This window comes from Triticum dicoccoides, chromosome 4B, assembly GCF_002162155.2.
Source record: "Triticum dicoccoides isolate Atlit2015 ecotype Zavitan chromosome 4B, WEW_v2.0, whole genome shotgun sequence".
In the NCBI taxonomy this organism is placed as follows: domain Eukaryota; kingdom Viridiplantae; phylum Streptophyta; class Magnoliopsida; order Poales; family Poaceae; genus Triticum; species Triticum dicoccoides.
The window spans coordinates 57,374,334-57,398,788 of NC_041387.1; the positions used below are offsets into that span (position 1 = coordinate 57,374,334).

A 24,455-nucleotide genomic window follows, 5' to 3' on the forward strand; every position below is an offset into this window, starting at 1 on the left:
TCTGTCAATGACCGCTTCGTCCGGGAGGTTAATGTCCAGCTGGGACAGACGGTTGTGCAACCCAGACATTTTGAGTATGTGCTCACTGACAGAACTATTTTCCTCCATCTTACAACTATAGAACTTGTCGGAGACTTCATATCTCTCGACCCGGGCGTGAGCTTGGAAAACCATTTTCAGCTCCTCGAACATCTCATATGCTCCGTGTTGCTCAAAACGCTTTTGGAGCCCCGGTTCTAAGTTGTAAAGCATGCCACACTGAACAAGGGAGTAATCATCAGCACGTTCCTGCCAAGCGTTCATAACGTCTTGGTTCTCTGGGATGGGTGCTTCACCTAGCGGTCCTTCTAGGACATATGCTTTCTTGGCAGCTATGAGGATGATCCTCAGGTTCCGGACCCAGTCCGTATAGTTGTTGCCATCATCTTTCAGCTTGGTTTTCTCTAGGAACGCGTTGAAGTTCATGTTGACATGAGCGTTGGCCATTTGATCTACAAGACATTCTGCAAAGATTTTAGACTAAGTTCATGATAATTAAGTTCATCTAATCAAATTATTTAATGAACCCCCACTCAGATTTGACATCCCTCTAGTCATCTAAGTGTTACATGGTCCGAGTCGACTAGGCCGTGTCCTATCATCACGTGAGACGGACTAGTCATCATCGGTGAACATCTCCATGTTGATCGTATCTACCATACGACTCATGTTCGACCTTTCGGTCTCTGTGTTCCGAGGCCATGTCTGTACATGCTAGGCTCGTCAAGTTAACCTAATTGTTTTTGCATGTGTAAAACTGTCTTACACCCGTTGTATGTGAAGTAAGAATCTATCACACCCGATCATCATGTGGTGCTTCGAAACGATGAACTTTAGCAACGGCGCACAGTTAGGGGGAACACTTTCTTGAAATTATTATGAGGGATCATCTTATTTACTACCATCGTTCTAAGTAAACAAGATGCATAAACATAATAAACATCACATGCAATTAAATAGTAGTGACATGATATGGCCAATATCATATAGCTCCATTGATCTCCATCTTTGGGGCTCCATGATCATCTTCGTTACCGGCATGACACCATGATCTCCATCATCGTGTCTCCATGAAGTTGCTCGCCAACTATTACTTCTACTACTACGGCTAACGGTTTAGCAATAAAGTAAAGTAATTACATGGCGTTAAATCATTGACACGCATGCCATACAATAATTAAGACAACTCCTATGGCTCCTGCCGGTTGTCATACTCATCGACATGCAAGTCGTGATTCCTATTACAAGAACATGATCTCATACATCACAATATATCATTCATCATTCATCACAACTTTTGGCCATATCATATCACAAAGCAATTGTTGCAAAAACAAGTTAGACGTCCTCTAATTGTTGTTGCATCTTTTACGTGGCTGCAATAGGGTTCTAGCAAGAACGTTTTCTTACCTATGAATAACCAAAACGTGATTTGTCAACTTCTATTTACCCTTCATAAGGACCCTTTTCATCGAATCCGCTCCAACTAAAGTGGGAGAGATAGACACCCGCTAGCCACCTTATGCAACTAGTACATGTCAGTCGGTGAAACCTGTCTCACGTAAGCGTACGTGTAAGGTCGGTCCGGGCCGCTTCATCCCACAATACCGCTGAAGCAAAATAAGACTAGTAGTGGAAAGAAAGTTGACAACATCTACGCCCACAACAGATTTGTGTTCTACTCGTGCAATAGAGAACTACGCATAGACCTAGCTCATGATGCCACTGTTGGGGAACATTGCATAAAATAAAAGTTTTCCTACGTTCACCAAGATCAATCTATGATTTCATCTAGCAACGAGAGAGAGAAGTGCATCTACATACCCTTGTAGATCGCGAGCGGAAGCGTTCAAGAGAACGAGGTTGAGGGAGTCGTACTTGTCGTGATCCAAATCACTGGAGATCCTAGCGCCGAACGGACGGCACCTCCGCGTTCAACACACGTACAGTCAGCGTGATGTCTCCTCCTTCTTGATCCAGCAAAGGGGAAGAAGAGGTTGATGAAGATCCAGCAGCACGACGGCGTGGTGGTGGATGCAGCAGGGATCCGGCAGGGCTTCACCAAGCGACTACGGGAGGGAGAGGTGTAGCAAGGGGGGAAGGGAGGCGCCGGGTGTCAGGGTGCGGCTGCCCTCCCACCCCCTCTTTATATAGAGACCCCAGGGGGGGCGCCGGCCCTAGGAGATGGGATCTCCTAGGGGGGGCGGCGGCCAAGGGGGGAAACTTGCCCCCCAAGGCAAGTGGAGGCGCCCCCTCCCCTAGGGTTCCCAACCCTAGGCGCAGAGGGGGGCCCAGGGGGGGCGCACCAGCCCACTAGGGGCTGGTTCCCCTCCCACTTCAGCCCATGGGGCTCTCCGGGATGGGTGGCCCCACCCGGTGGACCCTCGGGACCCTTCCGGTGGTCCCGGTACAATATCGGTGACCCCCGAAACTTTCCCGATGGCCGAAACTCGACTTCCCATATATAATTCTTTACCTCCGGACCATTCCGGAACTCCTCGTGACGTCCGGGATCTCATCCTGGACTCCGAACAACTTCCGGTTTGCTGCATGCTAATATCTTTACAACCCTAGCGTCACCAAACCTTAAGTGTGTAGACCCTACGGGTTCGGGAGACACGCAGATATGACCGAGACTGCTCTCCGGTCAATAACCAACAGCGGGATCTGGATACCCATGTTGGCTCCCACATGCTCCTCGATGATCTCATCGGATGAACCACGATGTCGAGGATTCAAGCAACCCCGTATACAATTCCCTTTGTCAATCGGTACGTTACTTGCCCGAGATTCGACCGTCGGTATCCCAATACCTCGTTCAATCTCGTTACCGGCAAGTCACTTTTCTCGTACCGTAATGCATGATCCCGTGACCAGACACTTGGTCACTTTGAGCTCATTATGATGATGCATTACCGAGTGGGCCCAGAGATACCTCTCCGTCATACGAGTGACAAATCCCAGTCTCGATCCGTGTCAATCCAACAGACACTTTCGGAGATACCCATAGCATACCTTTATAGTCACCCAGTTACGTTGTGACGTTTGGTACACCCAAAGCACTCCTACGGTATCCGGGAGTTACACGATCTCATGGCCTAAGGAAAGGATACTTGACATTGGAAAAGCTCTAGCAAACGAACTACAAGATCTTGTGCTATGCTAAGGATTGGGTCTTGTCCATCACATCATTCTCCTAATGATGTGATCCCGTTATCAATGACATCCAATGTCCATAGTCAAGAAACCATGACTATCTGTTGATCAACGAGCTAGTCGACTAGAGGCTCACTAGGGATATGTTGTGGTCTATGTATTCACACGTGTATTACGATTTCCGGATAATACAATTATAGCATGAATAAAAGACAATTATCATGAACAAGGAAATATAATAATAATCATTTTATTATTGCCTCTAGGGCATATTTCCAACACATACACCCTACCAAACACATCCTTATTGGATCTTGATCTCTTTGTTTCAGTCCGAAGCTGATCATCACGCTGCCGGTTTCGATTTAGTCTTTAAGAGTTCAGAACCTGCCTTTTTTTTTTTGAGGGGTCAGAACCCGCCAGTTCTTTTCCTTTTTCTTTTTGAGGGGTCAGAACCCGCCAGTTTTTTCTTTAGAAAAAGAACCCGCAAGTTTTTTTTTTTTTAGGGGAAGAACCCGCAAGTTAAAGCCTCCATGTCCACAGCACTTTGTGACTTGTTAGCCCAAGCACACTATATTGGGCCAGATTTCCCCTATAGAATAGATGCGGCCCATCCAAACAGTGAAAAGCTGAGGTGGAGACAGCGCACGACCGAGTTGTCAAAGCGAGTTTTCCCTGCAAAACTCTCGCCGCTGCGAGTTCCCAAAAAGCGAAGCGACCACCACACCTCTCGCCGGAGATGCCGCCGGGGACCCCTCTGCCGTCGACGGGGGCGTGGACCTGGGAGAACGCCGTCGCCGGAGCGACCGCCGGCTTCGCCACCGTCGCCACCTTCCACCCGCTCGACGTCGTCCGCACCCGCTTCCAAGGTAACCCCCCTCCCCCCCTAAGCCCTAGGAGACGCAGAGCCCGACCGGAAACCTTAACCCTGCTGCTCCCGTGCTGGTGTGTAGTGAGCGGCGGGAGAGGGTTGTCCGACTTGCCGCCGTACAGGAACACGGGACACGCTGTATACACCATCGCACGATCTGAGGTGTGAATCCCTGTCACATTTTTTGTTTTGTTTTCAATTTTTCATCGTTTGGTGGACCAAACCTCGGCCATAGCTTAAAACCTTAATTATATTGTATATATGTTTTTAATCCTGTTGATTTTCGGAAAATTTTGAATGCAATCATTACAATATGCAGGTGGATTTTCTTGTAGCTGTTATTTCCAAGTTAATTTTTTGCTTTAATTTCATTGAAAAATCCTTGAAACTTAGGAAGCCGACAATGTAGATGATAGTCACCTGTTCCTGGAAGCTTGGTTAACAATTATAGCAAACTAAATGACTAAAACCTTTTGTTGTAAGATCTTCAGTAATTTGGCTCTTCTGGTATTTGAAGTATGAGGTATGCTGATCTAACTGCTTAATGTAGGGCCTGAGGGGACTTTATGCCGGCTTTTATCCTGCAGTTCTGGGGTCAACCGTTTCTTGGGGGCTATATTTCTTTTTGTAAGTTCCATTAGTTCATTCTGCTGAACTGTTGAATAGTTGTAGTGTGGAGCATTCAATGCTTTCTTTATTACTGAACTATACCAAAGCAATCTGCTAATTTCAGAATTTAATTTCACTTGTTTCCTTTTCTTATATAGGGATCCTATGCTACAGTTTACCGATTGGTTGCTACTTACAGTAGTGCTGGCATTTTGACTAATGTTACGAACGTCTGTTTTGACAGTTATAACAGAGCTAAACAAAGATACTTGCAGGAGAAGGATGTTCAGCTCCGTCCATTCGACCATCTTGCCTCAGCTGCAGAAGCAGGTGCTTTGGTTCGTACAGTAACTCCAGATCTAGTGTCTTTTTGTGATTTTGTCACATTGGAGTTTAATGAAATTGGGTTAAAATGTAACTAGGTCTTTGATAGCAAGCCTAACCTGACATTTTTTCTGACTGCCAACATGTGTTAGTGTTATTTGTTCACCTCAATTGTCTTCATCAAAATATCATTTATTCATGACAATTTTTTTTGTGTGTTTATACAGGTTTGCCTGTTTACAAATCCCATATGGCTGGTGAAAACACGGATGCAACTACAAACACCTGGGCATACTTCATCTTATTCTGGATTTTCTGGTAATATATGCCTATTGTACTTGTATTTTTATTTTCTAAGTATCATACAGCAAACATATCGTACTAGAGTTGTGACTTGTTTTCTGTTGCAAATAAGTGACTTGTGCCATTCTTAGTTCTATCTGAAGCTGCTAAAATTTGTCTAATTTAGTTGAGCTCGTGTAAAAGAAATTGTTTCAAATCATTATAATGGTTTTTTGTGCCATGAATTGTTTGTGTGCATCCTTCATGCCCATATTTCTTTCGGTCTATAGCTAGTACAAAATTTTGTGACCTTGCTTATTTGGTCTCTATGAAGCCAGATGCTTTGAGAACTATTCGGAAAGAGGAGGGATGGCGAGCACTTTATAGAGGGATCGGGCCTGGACTTTTGCTGGTATGCATCTTTTTTTGCTGAAATGCTGTTTAGTATTGTGCTGCTTTTCATTACAATCCTACAAATTTAGTCATAAAACTATTAGCCCCATGCTGTTTTAAGTAGCTCTAGATACAGGAGTGCAATAACATGTAGTTGTCCTTGACTCAGAGTTATATATGTTATGTGACTTCAGTTCATTCTTTCTTGAATTTGTTGACTCAAATGATCAAATCTATGTCTTATCACTACCATTCATGGTATGGATTGATTTTTTAAGTATCACCTGAGTTTTAAGATGTGGCCTATCAGATTTAGCTACATGCTTCAGGTAATATCCTCTTATGAGGCTCCAACTAGAGAAGGTGGGACGTCTTATTATTTGGATCATAGCTAGTCATGTTTTCCTAGTGCTATCTTGATGTTGGAAAATTACCTTGTTATGGAGATTATTCTTACAGTTCTCAGCAAGAAAGGAACCAGGAAGGTCAGATAAACTGTTTTATGTTCTAGTTTATTTAATGTACCTGTCAATGTCAGAATTTCCCAACGGTGCTTGTAGGAATTCGGTCGCTGTAAATTGTGATTGTGCTTAAGCAGAGGTTATGTCTATACTAGTTTCAATTAGTAAAGATGCATATGTTGTGGACTGTTGGGATAGTAACATTCTTAAATATTTCTTCTGTTTTACTGTGATATCGTTCATGAATACATGCACTAATGTTTATTGCTGTGCCGTCCTTGAAAGGTCACCCATGGCGCGATACAATTCACTGCCTATGAGGAACTTCGCAAGGCTATGATATCTGCGAAAAGTAAACAAACAAGGGGAGATGACAAAGGCAGCGAGGATTTATTGGTAGGCACCAAGTGATTGCATGTGTGCTCAGACATTAAACATCTAGCCTTTTTTTGACACTCGACATTAAACATCTAGCTTAATTTACATTATAGACATTATGTTTTCCCTGGATAAGTCTGTTCAGATGTTTGAAAATTTTCTTAAATTTGGTTGCTTAAACTTATATGACCATCCTTTGTGACATGATACAGCATGTGAACTGTGAAACATAGGAGGATATCCTCACTTGTGAAGACCGTCAAGTAGTCAAATATAGGTGTTATGTAATATTGTTTCTTAGAAACCCTGTTTTGAACATCAGTTACATACAAACTGTATGATGCATAAGCTGATTCAGGGCAATCAATATTCTTAGAACATTTAGGTAAAGTTTTGTCTGCTTTCAAACACATTCTCTATCTGCTAGATGGGCAATTAATATGTCTGATATGCATTTGCCTTCATTATCAACAGAACTCCGTTGATTATGCGGCACTTGGCGCTGGTTCAAAATTATCTGCTATTCTGCTTACTTATCCTTATCAGGCAAGATTTAACTTCTGTTTATTCCCATCAACTTCATAAATGGTTGCTGCCGTCTTACTATACATACCAACTATGTTTTTTTTGGATTTGCAGGTTATCCGAGCCCGCTTACAGGTTGGTTTCAGATTTAAAGCTCTGCATCTCATTTCTTTGGAGTTTAGCAGCAATAATAATAGTTCTTGTCTGCAACTTTTCAGCAACGACCTGGTAGTGATGGTATCCCAAAGTACTCAGATAGTTGGCATGTAGTGAAGGAAGCTGCAAGGTGAGGGTCATTATAAGCTTCGATTAGATAAAGTTTTGGACCTCAGGTGGCATTACCGTTTCACGGAATCTGATGTTAAGTCATGGTTTATCTATCTTATTGTCTTATTTAATATGCACCTTACCTGTCAGTCTTTTCTCAAGCTTGGTCTACACTTTTGCCCACTGATCATCTATATTCTTCAGTAATCTGTAGTTATAATAAGGATGTTGCATGTCATGTTTTTTGTTGCGACTTTGCTGGTCCTGAATGTTGGTTGTGCTACAATTTTGAGCAACGGTAACGCTTGCACATTTTGTTTGAATTCTCAATTTCTGCTGCAGGTACGAAGGTGTCCGTGGGTTTTACAGGGGCATCACTTCCAACCTATTGAAGAACCTTCCAGCAGCTTCCGTGACGTTTGTGGTGTATGAAAACGTTATCAAACTATTCAGAGCAGCCAAGGAGAAGACGTAATTCCAACTTGCAACTGGAGCCAGGAGAAACATAGGAGGAACTAGGAAAGACACTAATGTTCCGCGCAAATACAGAATCTGTTCATTCACCACACTATCCGAGCTCAACGTGATGTTCCATCACATTTCCCAGTTCAGCTCTTATTGACTTAACAGAAACGGAATTTAGTTTGGCGAACTTGTTTTTTGTAGAGAAAATTCATTTTCTAAGAAACAGCTCATTGGTTCATGTTGTCCAGTTGAATGCTTGTTGAAGATAGAGCTCTGGTTCTATGTGTGGTTCAACGTGTGATTGCGTCAGTTAATTTTTACGGAAACGCTTGGGTTTCACCCCGGGCTGATTCCTGGGAGAAATCTGCCGCCGCGCGCCGTGGGGCCCAGCAACATTGCTTTCCCCTTCCCTAGCATTGTCCTTCCTCTACACTCATCTCATTCGTCCCATTTCTCCTTCCTCCACTGACCACCACTGCTGTCATCGAGCTACAGCCTCGGTCGCGCGATGCAAAGAGGGGAGAACCATCGATCTCGCCCGAGGACTCTTTGCCTCCCACATCAGGGCAGCCTGTGGTTCGGCGGCGACAGCCGGTGGTGGATTACAACGCCCTTCATGTTACTGAACACATAGGCCTTGTTTTAAAGGAAAAAACGGTTCGGCGGGAGCGCAACAAGGCTCGTGTTGCGCGCTTTGCAACACGAACCTTGTTGCAAAGGAGGGCGCTCCCGTGGAGAGATTGGACTGACCGGACACGTAGTGCTCCCCAAAATTCTGAGAACACGTTAAGGACATCAACAGTGTGTAGAGGCTGGGCTGCCTCTATCCTGGGCCCCACGTTCTGCCTCTAATCAGATCTAAAAACCACGTGGTGTGTAGCAGGCTGTTGACTCTAAGGAATGGTCCCACAATAGAATAAACAATGAAGAATGTATTGATCCGTTTGCATGGCCTAGCCACAGCCATACACTGACTAGTAGGACCATGTCGTTGTTTAATCCTTGGAGGCAGCCTCCAAGGCTAGCATCGATGCCAAGCTTAAAAAACTTGGAGGCAATGTCTGCAGTGTGTAGAGGCGGGCTCCAAGCCTTTAGAGGCGGCTATAGAGGCTGAAAACCACTACCTTGTGGATGCTCAACCAATGATGAACGGGTGGATAATTCCTCTGCCGGACTACAATTCCGATTCGGTATTGGGGCTTCAGTTCCGAATCGAGCCCGGCTCTCTCTCGTCTCAATCGCACCTTCCTGCTATAAAAGGAGCCCCAGACCCGCAGACACATACCAAGCAAACTCGTGAAGGAACACGTCCACCGCGGCCCTAGACCCTTCTCTTCTCCGCAGTCCGCCCGTGTAATCGCAGCAGCTAAGACATGGCCATGGCCACCGTGAGGGAGCACGTCCTGCTCAGCCAGCCCGGCAAGCAGGTCCTGCTCGCCGAGATCCCGGCGTCAGCCTCGCGCGACTCGCAGCCGGCGGTCACGCTCCGGCTGCTCGTTGAGCAGTGCAGCGACTACGGTGCCGGCCCCGCGGACGTCGACACGGTGGAGGACGTGGCCTGCCGCGTGCCGCTCGCCGACCTGGTTCGCCAGGGGGCGGCGGAGCGGGCGTTCAAGGAGCTGGTGGCCCGGATCGACAACCCGGCGCTGCGCCCGGAGGTCGCGGCGGAGACCGCGGCGGCCGCGGTGCGCGTCCGGGCGAGGTGCGGGGCCGACGACCGCGACGGGCTCCGCGGCGTGGAGTTCCGCCTCCGCGTCACGTTCATCGACGACGCGTCCAGGGAAGAGGAGGAGGCGGACCACGACGACGACGAGTGCGGGAGCGACATGGAGTTCGGGGAGTTCGATCTGAGCGGCGCGCGGAGCCTGCGCGGCCAGCAGACCGACGCCAGCTACGACTACGAGGAGGAGGACGACGACGAGGACGGCTGCGGCGCCCAGTTCACGGTGCGCCCCTACCGCGGCGCCCTCGCGCGAGGGGCGCCGTCGTCCATGCTGCTGTCTGGCTTCGAGGCGCGCTCCGACGGGCCCGAGCTCACGGAGGAGCACGAGGTGACGTCGTACGACATACAGCGCGTCGTGCGCAAGGCGCTGGGCGGCGGCGGGAGCGTGGAGGACGACGAGGCATACCTGCGCGCGCTGGACGGCGGCACGCCCGTGTCGCCGGCGTCGCGCGCCGCCATGGTCGGCCAGGCGCTGCAGTCCGCGAGGCAGCAGCAGCAGCAGCAGCGGTCGAAGTCGCCACGCCCAATCTTCCCGATGCGTACCGGATTCTGATGCGCGCCCGATTGGATTGCAAACTTGTGATGTTACTCTTCTGTGAAGGGCTAAACCTGTTGCGATTTGTATGTCTGTAAGCCGATTTTGTAGCCATCCATTGAAGTCCGTTTCATTTCTTCTTGGTAGAAAATATGCAGCTGCATCTTACCACAGCCGAAGTAAATCAGGAACGATATGCTATCAAAATCATAAGAATTTGTTTCCCCTTTCTCTGATGATGACACTAGCATACATCTGGCAAGAATGTGATGATTTTTTTGACAGTGCTAGAGCAGGCTTACGCCGGCCTGAACCATTTTCATTTATAAATAAGAGTAAGATACACCACATCAGGTACTCCCTCCGTTCGGAATTACTTGTCTCGGAAATGGATGTATCTAGAACTAAAATACATCTAGATACATCCATTTTCGAGACAAGTAATTCTGAACGGAGGGAGTACAAAAGATGGCATCCAACACACACAAGAAGGCACAAGGAACAACATAAGGAGAACCAGTAAAGAGCTACGACAAGCAGCCAACACCAAGAATGTGATGGATTGATTGCATTCCTGAATTCTCTGCATTGCAGAACTGTTGGGTATACAATGTGTAAATATAATACATGGAGGGGATAAATGTGGCATGTCGATGCATGCTTGTGTTAGTTTTGTTGCCTTATACATCATTTCTAAAGTCAGGAAATATCTGACAAAAACCTATGTTTCATTTATATACACTTGTCATGAATCAGCCATGGTGTCGCCTTCAGTCGCCGGGCGCAGTTCTGGTTTCTGTTCTTGTTCCGGACTCCTGGTCAAGAAAGTAGAATCCCCACACACAAAAAAAGGGGCAAAGGATCAAGAAAGTTAGATAATGGCACATAGTTGGTGTTCTGAGAGATCTCTCATAAGCCATGAGGTTTCCCATTTAAACCCTGACATGAGGAGTTGAGGACCTTGTAAAATAGTATACTCCTAGCTGCTAAGACAGTGATCTGAGATGCAGTAAAGAAGGCTTGCTTACATCTCAGAATCCATTTTGACTGCGGTATGATTACGCTCAGCACACACAATTGCTTTGTCATCATCCACACTCTCCTGTGTAGGAAGAAATGCAAATAAACTAAACATGAAATGTTCCAATCAAACAAGTTATATCACAGACCTAACGCACCATTTTACTCGGATTGACAGGATGCTGCACGGTCATTTTGGGAGCATTCAAAGGACTTCTCAGAGTACCCTGAAATTATCTGAGGTTAAGCAGTAGCAATGTAGCAAATTGCTAGCAGGTGTCATAAATATCAGCAGGTAATCAGTTAGGCAATTTGTAAACCAGTTAAATTTCAGGAATTTAGTTAGTTAGATTCACAAGCATGCTGCTTTTACTTTTTCTTTTTCACGCTTGAAAGAAAGGAAACACAACAGGCATCAAGGTTGCTAAAGTGAGGACAGTACCTTATTTGCCCACATCAAGCCACAAGCATTACAGAGGGTCCTGGGGCCAGCCGGGCCCCGACGCATTGCTGGAGTAAGCCTTGAGCTGACACCACAATTTTGACAACTAGGAAAGCAAACCAACATTAGCCCATAATAAACACAGGGAAAAACCTTCTGTGTATGAAGTGATGAAACGTGATCTGCACGTACACATGTCATCACAACTCACTCACTGGGATTCTCGGAAATGATCATCCTCGCCATCGACTGCAGAGACACAAGCTGCAGAAGAACTTGCAGCATCACCAAAATCTGCCCTTCCAGCAAACTGTCCTTTACGCCGCTTCATCCTGCCAGCGATAATTAATGAGTATATATGTTGTGCAATGTAAGAAAAATAATCCACAACGAAAAAATAATCTCAAGAGCAATCTCTTGACTACAAGATATGATTTTGTACCAGGAATAGTAAACAGAACACACTACCTTCCAAGGTAACAGTAAATCATAACTGTAGAAATCCGAATTAGATTATTTATTCAGTGCTGACTCATGTATGCAGCAACGTGATATTTCTTCCTAAACCAACAAACATCAAGAGTTTGATAACCAACTGAAATGAAGTGCTATAAAAACTGCCTTTGCTTATGAGGACTATGAAAACCTAGCAACTACACAACAGTAATTTAGTAAAATGTACCAGAGCCAGACTGCTTCTTAGTGTAAAAAAAAGCCTCAGTGCACCAATGTTCTCAGAATTAACATTCCATGATTCATATTTCCGGACCATTACATGTTAATACTTAAACTTTTGCTCGGACATTGGTGTTCGAGGAACTATTCAAAACCAACAATTGTCTCAGATTGGCAGGCTAGACATCAAACCAAGGAGGCTGATGAATTAGGTAAAATTCTAGATTTGAGCCAAAGAAGAATGTGGCATTGGGATTTGGGAATGCAGAAACATGGAGTACATCCTCATTAATGTGGTCTAAACATGTGATTCATAATCAAGTGCTACCTGCTTGTGGCATAATGAATGCAGAAAGCTGGAATATATCCTCATTCATATGATATAAATGTGTGATGACTAATCAAATCCTGCTTGCTTCCATAATGTAACAAAGCATTTGTATTCATCACGCTAATAACTCTACGAAGCACCTACAAGAGAATGGGCATGGATTGAGTCTGTACTTTTGGGCAACCTCCTTGCGCACTCCGTATCTTATTTTCTTATCAAAACATCTTTCCTTCCTCTTCTCGCGAAACCTCATTAAGGAAGCAACCCTTTTGGCAGCCACAGTTGTACTCTGCAGACATAGACAAAGCTCAGAAACTAGAAGTATTCACACAACCTTGTTGCAGAGATTCTACAGCTGATTGTACCTTTTCAGCATATGCAGTAGGCCCAGCCATGCTTACTAAACCAGGAGGCACCTCACACCCTCCAAGCACCAACAGAGCAGCTTGAACCTGTATAACACTAAGAAAATAGTTAATCAACTAAATCAATCACAAATGACCATGAAACATGTGATCACCAGAAACACTTGAACGATGATTTATCAATAGTGAGATTGGTTCATGCGATCACGCTTGAAACGTAATATGGTTGCATCCAAGTGACTCATGGTGTGTCCAGAGACGTCTCTCCGGGTGGTGCCTAGCACTTATGAGTGCAGTGTTGTAATTTTGGGGTGTTGGCCCTTCCATGATGGGCTTGTACATAACTATCATTCGGTAAACGCATGAAGGCTCAAAGATTTTTGTGTTTTGTCAAAGAAATAAGAACAGATGCATGCACACGAACATAGAAAATGGACTTCTGTTTTTGTGCAATTTGGTATAACCACATGGGAGTGCATGGCCTACAAACATCGATAAGATGGTGAATCTTTTGCCAAAGCAAGAACTGTGTCCCAGAACCATCAAGAACCTTACCCTAACACGGAACTATGGCACCTGCAAAATCACTGACAGATAGATGGCCACACAAATGCAATAAGGTATAACCTCAAGCAGAACAAGAGAAAAGGGTAAGAAATTTGAAAACAGTACAAGGACAGCAACAGAACAGGGATGTCAGTTTCGGTTATGTAAGACAACCAAGCTTTGATAATCTTCATAAGACAATTAAAATTCTTTCAGAACAATCATACATAGCCAAATCTCGCAGCATATGTTCTACTATTCAGCAACCATGCATAAGCACATTAAAGGAGGCAAAAAACGTCTGAAAGAAATGACACACTTTAGGAATCAAGCACAGCAAACTCGATTCCAGCAAGACAGAATAGCTGAACTAATAAAAGTTGATCGAATGTAAGAAAACATTAGCCCCTTTCCTAAAGCTCGAACGACAGAACAGTCACAGAGGACACATTCTTGGCGCAATTCAATTCAGCAAGGGCGCAAACAAACCCCCATTGCTCCAAATATTCAATCAATCCATAGAACATAACCAATTCCTCTGAAAGTTCAATCATCAACAGAACTAAAAAAAACATTACGACAGTGCAATTCGACAGATATTACTAGGCTGAAAATCGAGGGAACTATCTCCATGACGGTGCAATTCGGCTGCAGGGAACATGAAAATCGACGGAATGATCGAAATCCACCAATAAACGTATATTTCCTCGGCGCAATTCGGAGCCCGCTGCTCCGCCCAACGCAGGCAAAGTCAACACGGCCGGTTCAACGAAAGGGAAAAAATTGAAGCGAACGGTGCAGAAGGGGCGACCTTTTGGGGCGGGACGGGGTCGAAGACGTAGACCTCCCCCTGGTACACCAGCGTCAGCTGCTCCGAGGCCGCGCTCAGGAGCGCGTCCGCCGCCGCCGCGGCGTCGTCGTCGCCGGAGGCGGCATCCGCCAGCGGGGGATCCTGGCCGTCCGCCGCGGGCTCCGCCGCCATCGGCCGGGGATCGGACGGTTGGGATGGGCCGGGACCCGGGAGAGGCGGCCGGGCTCTCGGTTCGCGCGCACGTGTGGCGGATGGGTGGGAGCCCGCACGTGTGATGGATTATGTACGGGCCTGCGTGTCTGGTTGAGGAGAGCGTGTGCGTGAGGGCTGCGTATTTTGGGTTTCCGTTTCTAAACCGGGATAACGTCTCTTTGGTTTGACAATGGTGGCGACGTGAGGACGGGTTCGACGCCATCATCTACTAATTCTTTTCTTAACAAAACCTATGATCTATTCATCAAATATCATATAGCAGTGCAAAGAACACAAGAAGCAATAAAAATTGCATACATACTTGTAGATCACCTACCGACGAACACAAGCACTAGAGGGAATCGAAGACGTGCCACCGTCATCGCCCTTCTTCATCGGAGTCGGACAAACCTTTGTAGTAGCCACTCAGAAATTCGTCGTCATATAAGGTCCCAAAAACTAACGCACCAAAACAACAACCGCCGCCATGAAGAGAGGTGTAGATTGAACGGATCCAACTTGTAGACATAAGAACACAGACGAACAAAGATCGGATGCACACATATCCATTCAAGATAAACACCGACCGAATCTCATGAGATCCGCTCGAGACACACCTTCACACGCCCTTCGAAGACACATTACACACCATAGGGAGGAGGGCAAGGCAGGGAGAAGCTTATTCCATCTTCAGACCCATCGCCACCTCAACTTCCTGAACATGACACAAACCGTAAACAGATTAAAGAAACACTTGAAGACAAAGCATGAGCCCTCCCGCCGGCAAGGGGCCGGGATCCACCACGCCTTCATGGCCTTAAGGTCACAGAAGACAAGACAGATTGGCGGCATCATCGACGAGAGACGAGGAATCCTATATGCCTCGGAGCCTTTCTTTCTTCCTCGCCATTGTCTAATTCGCTATGCTCTCCCTAATTTTGAGAGCCCTCTCAATTGAGGTGCTCAATTTTTTGATTGTTCATGATTTTGATCGGGTCAACTATTTCTCAATGAGCTCTCTCATTCAAGTGAGATATTTAATTTTGAATTTAATTCATGATTTTGACTGGACAAAAGATTCTTAAATTAATCGGCACCAACCAGCCTCTAAAAACACATCAGGCATGTGCACCCTCTCACCATCTAAAAAAACATGCGACACACTATTAGCAAAGCTTGATACGCTGGATCACCTTGACTAAACCCTAGCCAGAGTTGGGGCGACCCAAAAATGGCTAACTCCAATCCAGGGGTACCCCCACCTCATTAGCATCTGGAAGCACCCAATGGCGAGGAGAACCGATGACGAGGACACTTATGCAGAAACTCTATCTGCCTTTCTTTTGAGAGAGGTGAGAACGAGACAGCGAAACGATCTTTCAATTTACCTTTTGGCATAAGCCATATTTAGATTTAGATTTTGGCATAGGCCATATTTCGGTTTTGTTTTTGGCATGGGCCAATGATAACCCACAAGTATAGGGAATCGCAACAGTTTTCGAGAATAGAGTATTCAACCCAAATTTATTGATTCGACACAAGGGGAGCCAAAGAATATTCTCAAGTATTAGCAGTTGAGTTGTCAATTCAACCACACCTGGATAACTTAGTATCTGCAACAAAGTATTTAGTAGCAAAGTAATATTGAAGTAATGGTAACGGTAGCAAAAGTAACGATAGCAGTTTTGTAGTACTTGTAACAGTGGCAATGGAAAAGTAAATAAGCAAAGCATAATATGTGAAAAGCTCATAGGCATTAGATCAGTGATGAATAATTATGTCGGATGCGATTCCTCATGCAACAGTTATAACATAGGGTGACACAGAACTAGCTCCAGTTCATCAATGTAATATAGGCATGTATGCCGAATATAGTCATACATGCTTATGGAAAAGAACTTGCATGACATCTTTTGTCCTACCCTCCCGTGGTAGCAGGGTCCTATTGGAAACTAAGGGATATTAAGGCCTCCTTTTAATAGAGTACCGGACCAAAGCATTAACACATAGTGAATACATGAACTCACCAAAGTACGGTCATCACCGGGAGTGGTCCCGATTATTGTCACTTCGGGGTTGCCGGATCATAACACATAGTAGGTGACTATTGACTTGTAAGATAGGATCAAGAACTCACATATATTCATGAAAACATAATAGGTTCAGATCTGAAATCATGGCACTCGGGCCCTAGTGACAAGCATTAAGCATAGCAAAGTCATAGGAACATCAATCTTAGAACATAATGGATACTAGGGATCAAACCCTAACAAAACTAACTTGAACATGGTAAATCTCATCCAACCCATCACCGTCCAGCAAGCCTATGATGGAATTACTCACGCACGGCGGTGAGCATCATGAAATTGGTGATGGAGGATGGTTGATGATGATGACGGCGACGAATCCCCCTCTTCGGAGCCCTGAACGGACTCCAGATCGGCCCTCCCGAGAGAGATTAGGGCTTGGCGAAGGCTCTATATCGTAAAACGCGATGAAACTTTCTCTCTGATTTTTCTCTCCGCGAAACAGAATATATAGAGTTGGAGTTGATGTCGGTGGAGCATCAGGGGGCCCACGAGACAGGGAGGCGCGCCCAGGGGGAGAGGGCGCGCCCCCCACCCTCGTGGACAGGGTGTGGGCCCCCTAGCCTTGATTCTTTTGCTAGTATTTTTTATATTTTCCAAAAGTTATCTCCGTGGATTTTCAGGTCATACCGAGAACTTCTGTTTTCTACACAATAAACAACACCATGGCAGTTCTGCTGAAAACAGCGTCAGTCCGGGTTAGTTTCATTCAAATCATGGAAGTTAGAGTCCAAAACAAGGGCAAAAGTGTTTGGAAAAGTAGATACGTTGGAGACGTATCAACTCCCCCAAGCTTAAAACCTTTGCTTGTAATTGCCTCAGGAATTGGCTCAAGAAGAGTCCAATTATTTTCATTAGTCAACATATTATTCAATAGTAATTCAGCTTGGTCGACTGTTCTTTCCCTGAAAACACAACCAACACAACTATCAAAGTAGTCCTTGGAAGCATCGGTTAGTCCATTATAAAAGATATCAAGTATTTCATTTTTCTTCAGAGGATGATCAGGCAAAGCATTAAGTAATCGGAGAAGCCTCCCCCAAGCTTGTGGGAGACTCTCTTCTTTGATTTGCCCAAAATTATATATTTCCCGCAAGGCAGCTTGTTTCTTATGAGCAGGGAAATATTTACCAGAGAAGTAATAAATCATATCATGGGGACTACGCACACAACCAGGATCAAGGGAATTAAACCAAGTTTTAGCATCACCCTTTAGTGAGAATGGAAATATCTTAAGGATATAATAATAGCGAGACTTCTCATCATTAGTAAACAGGGTGGCTATATCATTTAACTTGGTAAGATGTGCCACAACAGTTTCAGATTCATAGTCATAAAAAGGATCAGATTCAACCAAAGTAATTATCTCAGGATCAACAGAGAATTCATAATCCTTATCAGTAACATAGATAGGTGAAGTAGCAAAAGCGGGGTCAGGTTTCATTCTAGCATTAAGGGATTGCTGCTTCCATTTAGCTAATAAATTCTTAAGATCATATCTATCTTTGCAAGCAAAAATAGCTCTAGCAGCTTCTTCATCCATAACATAACCCTCAGGAACAACAGGCAATTCATAATCAGGGGGATAACTTTCATCATCACTATGATCAATAATATCATCATTAATAATTTCATTATCTCTAACCCTAGCAAGTTGTTCATCAAGAAATTCACCTAATGGCAAAGTAGTATCATGCACAGAAGTAGTTTCATCATAAGTATCATGCATAGCAAAAGTGGCATCATCAATAACATGCGACATATCAGAATTCATAGCAGTAGCAGGTTTAGGTGTCGCAAGCTTACTCAAAACAGAAGGAGAATCTAGTGCAGAGCTAGATGGCAGTTCCTTACCTCCCCTCGTAGTTGAGGGAAAAATCTTAGTTCTTTCGTCTTTCAAGTTCCTCATAGCACTACAAAAAAAAGACACATCTGTGACATTTTGGGCCGAACAATTTTTTTTTCTGTCATACATATGACACTTCTATGACGATAATTGTGACAAAACCCGGTATCATCATAGATGTGGTGGGCTCCTACTTCTATGACAAAAAATCATGATAGAAAATGGGCTTTTCGTCCTGGGCGGGCCGGAGATGGAACTGCATGACATTCTTTGGGCCGTCCATGACGGAAAAAACCGTGGTAGAAGCGAGGGCGAGGAAAATTTCGGGGAGTTCCTGGTTACGGTGGAAGGTCGGGGGCCGAGCGATGCACGTTTCTCTCGTACACGTACGCGCGCGTGTGCAAGGCGTTGGCTCTAACTGAACCCGAGCGAGGCGTTGGGCTCTAACTGAACCCGAGCGATTGCACTACAGGCTACGCGTTACTGGACCCGAGCGATTGATCGATGGCTGTTAACTGAACCCGATCGAGCAATTCCTTCGCTACTGCTGCTAACTGAAGCCGATCGATTGAATGAACAGTGAGCGTTGCGGGAGGGAGGGGGTGGATGAACAGTGAGCGGGGGGGGGGAGGGGGGTTGGAAGAACAGTGAGCAGTGGGGGTGGATGCAGGACCCCATGGCGTTGCCTCTGGATGAATAGGACCCCGTGGTGTGGAGGGCAGGATGAACAGTAGACGATGGAGGGGTGCCCGTGGAGGGGTGGTTGAACAGTAGCCGGTGGAGTAGCGCACGGTGGAGGCTGGATGAACAGGAGCCCGTGGAGGCTAGATAAACAGGAGCCCGTGGAGTCTGGAGGACGTCGACGGTAGCCCATGGAGGTTGGAGGAGGTCGATGGTGGAGATGAACAGTATCCCGTGGAGTCCCGTTTTGCGGTACATCACACCCCTCCCAATGAACAGGACCCCCATTTCGACCGTAGCGCTCCAACACAAGTCCGTTTCGTTCATTTTGCGGTACACCACACCCCTCCCGATCAACAAGACCCCCGTTTCAATTGTAGCACTCCAACACAAGTCCGTTTCGTCCGTTTTGCGGTACGTCACACCCCTCCCGATCAACAGGACCCTTGTTTCGACCATAAGAGGTCTGTTTCCTCCGTTTTGCGGTACGACAAACCCCTCCCGATGAACAGGATCCCGTTTCAAACGTGGTCGGTCGAACACAAGGTCGTTTCCTCCGTTCTGCAGTACACCAGGCCTCGTTTCCATCGCCTGTTCCGTCCAAGCCCTCCCGATGAACACGACCACGCATTTCATTCCGACCCAGCCGGTTGGCTCCCACACGTTTTGTTGCCTCCTGATGAACACGATGCATTCCGTTGCCTCCCCATGAACACGACGATGACGCTGTTTCTCCGTTCCGACTCAGCCGTGTACACGAGCCCTGGCCGTACGTATGCGCGAGTAGGCGTTCGAGAGCCCGCCCGTATGTACACATATGTGGCCGTATTTTCTTTCTTGCACACTGGTCACTGTACGTACGTGTACATGCTACGTGCGCACCTCTACTACGACACGTACGCGCCTCTACTATGACACGTGTGTGCCTCTACATCGACCAGTATATATGTACGTACACGTCTGCGACCAGAATGACAACGCTACGTACGCTTCGACCAGGTGGGTCCCGACTGTCAGGCACTTCCTTGCGTGCGAAGATGTAGCTGGTGGGTCCCAGCAGTCAGGGGGCGAATCATTTTTTTTGCCCGGACGCACTTCCTTGCATGCGAAGATGTAGCTGGTGGGTCCCAACAGTCAGGGGGGTGAATCGTTTTTTTGCCCGGACGCACTTCCTTGCGTGCGAAGGTGTAGCTGGTGGGTGCCAGCAGTCAAGGGGCGAATCATTTTTTTGCCCGGACGCACTTCCTTGCGTGCAAAGGTGTAGCTGGTGGGTCCCAGCAGTTAGGGGGAAACGTTTTTTTTCATGAAATACGGTGGCTTGTCTGGTGGGTCGCTGTCAGGTGGAGGAATAATTATTTTGCGCGTAATAAGGAGGCACTTCCTTGCGGCTGCCGTGGACCCAGCTGTCAGCCTCGCCATGTACAGTACTCTTCCAATGGAAGTTGGTCGTTGACCACATTGACCATGCCGTGCCGTGAGCACCACGGCGGTGGACGACGATGAGGCCTAGGAAGGGATGACACGGAGCCGGGGAAGACGCAGTAGTGGATGCCTACGCGAAGAGGAGTACGAGGGTTCACTGGTTCGGCTACGGTGTGAGGCTGTCGTCACTGCAGAATAACAGGGGGTGTGGGTGAGTAGAGGGATGGCCTGGACAGCGGTGGGAGTAGTAGGGGGCGGTGAGGCCTCCACGGCATCACAACCGGCCATGGGAGGCAGGAGCATGCGACACGACCGGCGCTGCTTTGAGCGGCTGGAGCACGAAGACCAGAGGTTGAAGAAGCACTACAACCGTTGGATGGATATCGTACGGTCACTGGAGCTAGAATCGTTCATATTAACTAAGTTGACAAAGCCCTCCGTCCCCGTAAACTTAGTAGGCCCACAAGTCAGCCTCCCACCAAGGTGAGTCCCAGCTAGCAGGGGGAGTATTCATTTTTTTGTGCGTAATAAGGAGGCATTTCCGGTGGGTCCAAGCTGACAGCAGGGGGAACGTTTTTTCACGAATTACAGAGGCCCTTCCGGTGGGTCCCAACTATCAGGTGGAGGAATCATTATTTTGCGCGTAATAAGGAGGCATTTCCCTGTGTGGGCCCCTACTGTCAGCCTCTTCCGATGGCTATTGTTTGTTGACCATGTTGACCTCGTCGCACCGAGAACACAAACGCGATGGACGAGGGTGAGGCCCAGGAAGAGAACCACCCGGAGCCGGTGAAGCCACCGCAGCGGATGCCCACGCTGAGGGGAGAATGAGCACTGACTGGTCGGCTACGAGGTGAGGCTGACGTCGCCGGAAAATAATAGGATGTGTGGGTGGTTAGAGGGATGGCCTGGCGGCAGCACAGCCAGCCACAGGAGGAGAGAGCAGGCAGTCCCGCCGACACTGGTTTGGGCGACTGGAGCAGGAAGATCAAAGATTGAAGAAGCACGTCGGCCGTTGGATGGACATCTAACAGTCACTGTTGTGTGTTGACTAAGTTAACAAAGCCTTGCGTACGTGTCAAAAAAAAATTTAGGACAGCGTCATCGTGAACCTAGTAGGCCGAGAAATCAGCCTCCAAATCTGTGGAAAACAACATACAACCCATTAGCCATTATTTTCAATAATTTACAGCCCATTTGCTAATTCTTAAGGATATTTGAAGCCCATATTCTTTTTATTAGCATTACAGACCATATATTCTGGGCACTGCTAAAAAATTCAACGAAAAATTGCATATTTCGGTGGGGTTCGAACTCTTTTAATCACGAAATTTTGAGTCACGTTAAAAATAATATTCAAAAAATTATATCAAAATAAAATTCAAAAAACAATTCTCCGCAAAAAATGAATGAAATTTAGAATTTTAACTAGCAAGATGCCCGTTCGTTGCACGGAACATGAAGATGCATTTGTATGAGTAGTTTATCTTGTGGGAGAAAAGATGATATTTTAATGTAAGTGCCAGTTGGCTTTGGTTTTTATAAGAGTAGAGAGTAGAGAAATCCTGAAAAAAAATGATATTTTAATGCAATTTACCGCCCATTTCTTACAACTTATAGCCCGTTTTCTGGGGAAGCCCATTTCTTACAACTTATAGCCCGTTTCTGGGGAAGCCCATTTCTTACTACTTACATCCCTCCTTGTCTTGAAAGATTTGCAGCCCAGTAGAGCTGAGAAAAGCAAGTAGGCCTCGGTTTTGGTATTCTCCAAAAAAAAAAGAACTGGGCTAGCCAATTTCAGAAAGAAAAAATATATCAATTGGGCTCGTCATGTGCTTAACAAAAGCGTAAGCGTGGGCTAGACGGGCCACAGCCCCCGCACAACGCGCAGCTAGGCTCCGTCTCTGAAACTGAAAAACAACTGGGCGAGCTGTTGGGTCCCTGGTGTTATCCGCTCGTTGTGTAATTTTCTCGTTTATTGACTACATTGACAATGGTGTGGAACCTAGTTGTCAAACAATTAGGAGGAAGTATTTTTTTGGCTTGTAATAACGAGGCACCTGCTTGCGAAATGCAATGACCCTGGTGGGTCCCTACTGTCAGCCTCTCCACGTATAGTCATCTCCTGATTCCTCTTGGTTGTTGACCATGTTGACAACGCCAGACGGCGGCGGGCATAGCGAGCGAACCAAGGCGGAGAACGATGGCAAGGCCTCGGACGGGAATGAACAGCAGTCATGGAAGATGCGGCAATGTAGTGGCAGGTGGAGGGGAGTACGAGGGCAACAACATGCAAGTCAAGCATACAAATGGTACAAAAAGCCCAAGGATTAATTGTTCATCAAATTTTTAGACAAAACCCAGATTGAACATGACAGTAACATCTAACCCAACCACTCTTTTTTGCAGTCACAAACAAATGGATCGGTCTGATCCATAAAATCAACATCCTGTGCAAAAAAATTTATTTCAGGATGTCTACAACTTATTGTAAATAGAAGCCGAGCAAGTTTAGAAGGCCATTTGTCCACCTGAAACTTCTTTTTTTGCTATTCAACATGTTGGTCCGTGAGAAATCTCTTGCTGTAAAAATTAAGCCTCATGGACAATAGTAACCTCGCATTCAACAGGAAGAATGTGACAAAGCTTCTGTTTGCCTGGTTGGATGCATATCGTCCCATCGTTATTGTCCTCAAACGAATGTCATGAGAACTGAGAAATTGTTGTGCTTATTACGCCAACGATTGGTTATATGTTTTTCTCCATGTGGTTCTGCCTAAGTAGACATGAAGATTGAAAATAGTTAAGGTCTGAAAAAAGAGTATGTCGAAAGAACGATAGCTGAACAGTTAATTCTAGTACAATATATACGAGCTTTCAATGTGCACTAAACCATCACCTCTATGTATAAATTCTCCAGAGATCGAAAGCATCGCAGCAAGCCAATAATTATGTCCAAATCAAAACTATACATTCTGATATATACGATCTTGACAGAATCTAGCAGCATTGATAGGCTATCAATGGACGAACTCTTCATTGAGCATATAACATAATATTAGTACCCAAAGTGTACTCCAAGATGATATAAAACTTATGCGCACAAATGAAAAGTGCATCATATGATTACAAATGTGTAGATGATAATACACGGTACCTGAAAAAGTGAGGAGCCAAACACCAACTCCTTGTGATTATTAAACGGGTCACGAATTACACCCAAGGTCTCTAGTTTGGGTGCAGAGACGACAGTTATTTCTGAAGGTATATAACAATTATGAAGGAGCAACCTTTCAAGTGAAGGGGCATCTTCGATGATGAGCTGCCGTCCTTTAAAACAAATTCCAATGCTTTTAAGGTGAGGCGACTTTATTTTGAGACGACTGATACCAATTTCTATTCCCAAAACAATCAGCAAGCGCTCCAGGGCAGGGCAACTGGAGTGGATGATGTTGTGCAGTGAGGCCTCCGACAGATAAACCACCACAAGCGAAAGTTTTTTAGCAGTGGGAGTCGAAGCATTTGTACCAGATCGTTTGGTAGATGGCACCGGGCAAAGGTGACAGTGTGGAGAGAGGAGGAAAACCATGAGATGGACAACGGCGGTGTGGGCACGAATTTTTGGTATGTTCGTGGTATGAAACTTTCGTGGTAATGGTAGAACTCAAAGCTGGAGTTTTCCAGATTCAGGGGATGTCAGCCAAGCATCCACCTTGCTGGGTATGGATAGCAGGTACCTTGTCGGGATGTAGAGGCATTGAACGGGGCCCTGCTGGTGAGAAGAGATGATGGCTCTGAGGAGATCAACTTTAGGAAGGATAGATATCTGACGACAGTCGAGATTGAGGGGCGCGGTGCGCCATAGAGGGCGCCACCGAGTTGAGAGGAATTGTGTGCGGTAGCAATCCTTGGTGGGGAGAAGCGAGATGTTCTCCTCAAGGATGACGCCCGGGAGATCGCTGATGCGGTCCATCGGAGATTCTACCGGTTCCTCAGATCCGAGTGGGGG

At 46.0% G+C, this 24,455-nt stretch overlaps 3 protein-coding genes across 5 annotated transcripts; 2 read left to right on the plus strand and 1 right to left on the minus strand.

The window, feature by feature from the left end:
• Window positions 1-3,839: 3,839 nt before the first annotated feature.
• On the plus strand, window positions 3,840-8,052 carry LOC119294980 (folate transporter 1, chloroplastic-like). Of its 2 annotated transcripts, none has more exons than XM_037573292.1 (11): window positions 3,840-4,064; window positions 4,149-4,228; window positions 4,617-4,693; window positions 4,951-5,005; window positions 5,227-5,317; window positions 5,620-5,693; window positions 6,421-6,531; window positions 6,988-7,059; window positions 7,153-7,173; window positions 7,257-7,324; window positions 7,648-8,052. In XM_037573292.1, the coding sequence occupies exons 1-11, from the start codon at window positions 3,935-3,937 to the stop codon at window positions 7,778-7,780; spliced, it is 912 nt and encodes a 303-aa protein (XP_037429189.1). In that variant the 5' UTR covers window positions 3,840-3,934; the 3' UTR covers window positions 7,781-8,052. The 2 variants fall into 2 exon arrangements, with proteins under 2 accessions (XP_037429189.1, XP_037429188.1); XM_037573291.1 differs by having other exon boundaries at window positions 3,841-4,064; window positions 4,920-5,013.
• Window positions 8,053-9,079: 1,027 nt separating this feature from the next.
• On the plus strand, window positions 9,080-10,254 carry LOC119293334. The gene has a single exon (XM_037571840.1). It carries the CDS (start codon window positions 9,144-9,146, stop codon window positions 10,044-10,046), a length of 903 nt encoding a protein of 300 aa, XP_037427737.1. The 5' UTR covers window positions 9,080-9,143; the 3' UTR covers window positions 10,047-10,254.
• Window positions 10,255-10,572: 318 nt separating this feature from the next.
• LOC119294982 (GATA transcription factor 19-like) lies at window positions 10,573-14,473 on the minus strand. 2 transcript variants are annotated; one of them, XM_037573293.1, is made up of 8 exons: window positions 14,219-14,473; window positions 12,862-12,948; window positions 12,670-12,785; window positions 11,706-11,822; window positions 11,491-11,596; window positions 11,207-11,275; window positions 11,057-11,130; window positions 10,573-10,843 (listed from the first exon to the last, which is right to left on the minus strand). In XM_037573293.1, the coding sequence occupies exons 1-8, from the start codon at window positions 14,387-14,389 to the stop codon at window positions 10,774-10,776; spliced, it is 810 nt and encodes a 269-aa protein (XP_037429190.1). In that variant the 5' UTR covers window positions 14,390-14,473; the 3' UTR covers window positions 10,573-10,773. The 2 variants fall into 2 exon arrangements, with proteins under 2 accessions (XP_037429190.1, XP_037429191.1); XM_037573294.1 differs by lacking the exon at window positions 14,219-14,473 and adding an exon at window positions 13,070-14,170.
• Between the last annotated feature and the right edge of the window lie 9,982 nt (window positions 14,474-24,455).

What these genes read in the sequence shown, in the direction of transcription:
- LOC119294980 (XM_037573291.1), top strand. Translation starts at nt 3,935, where the DNA reads ATGCCGCCGGGGACCCCTCTGCCGTCGACGGGGGCGTGGACCTGGGAG. An exon ending in ATCTTATTCTGGATTTTCTG is followed by an intron (nt 5,318 to 5,619) that starts GTAATATATGCC and finishes CTATGAAGCCAG; the next exon opens with ATGCTTTGAGAACTATTCGG. An exon ending in TGCTTACTTATCCTTATCAG is followed by an intron (nt 7,060 to 7,152) that starts GCAAGATTTAAC and finishes TTGGATTTGCAG; the next exon opens with GTTATCCGAGCCCGCTTACA.
- LOC119293334 (XM_037571840.1), top strand. Translation starts at nt 9,144, where the DNA reads ATGGCCATGGCCACCGTGAGGGAGCACGTCCTGCTCAGCCAGCCCGGC.
- LOC119294982 (XM_037573293.1), bottom strand. Translation starts at nt 14,389, where the DNA reads ATGGCGGCGGAGCCCGCGGCGGACGGCCAGGATCCCCCGCTGGCGGAT. An exon ending in ACCCCGTCCCGCCCCAAAAG is followed by an intron (nt 12,949 to 14,218) that starts GTCGCCCCTTCT and finishes AGTGTTATACAG; the next exon opens with GTTCAAGCTGCTCTGTTGGT. An exon ending in GTCAAAATGGATTCTGAGAT is followed by an intron (nt 10,844 to 11,056) that starts GTAAGCAAGCCT and finishes TTTCTTGACCAG; the next exon opens with GAGTCCGGAACAAGAACAGA.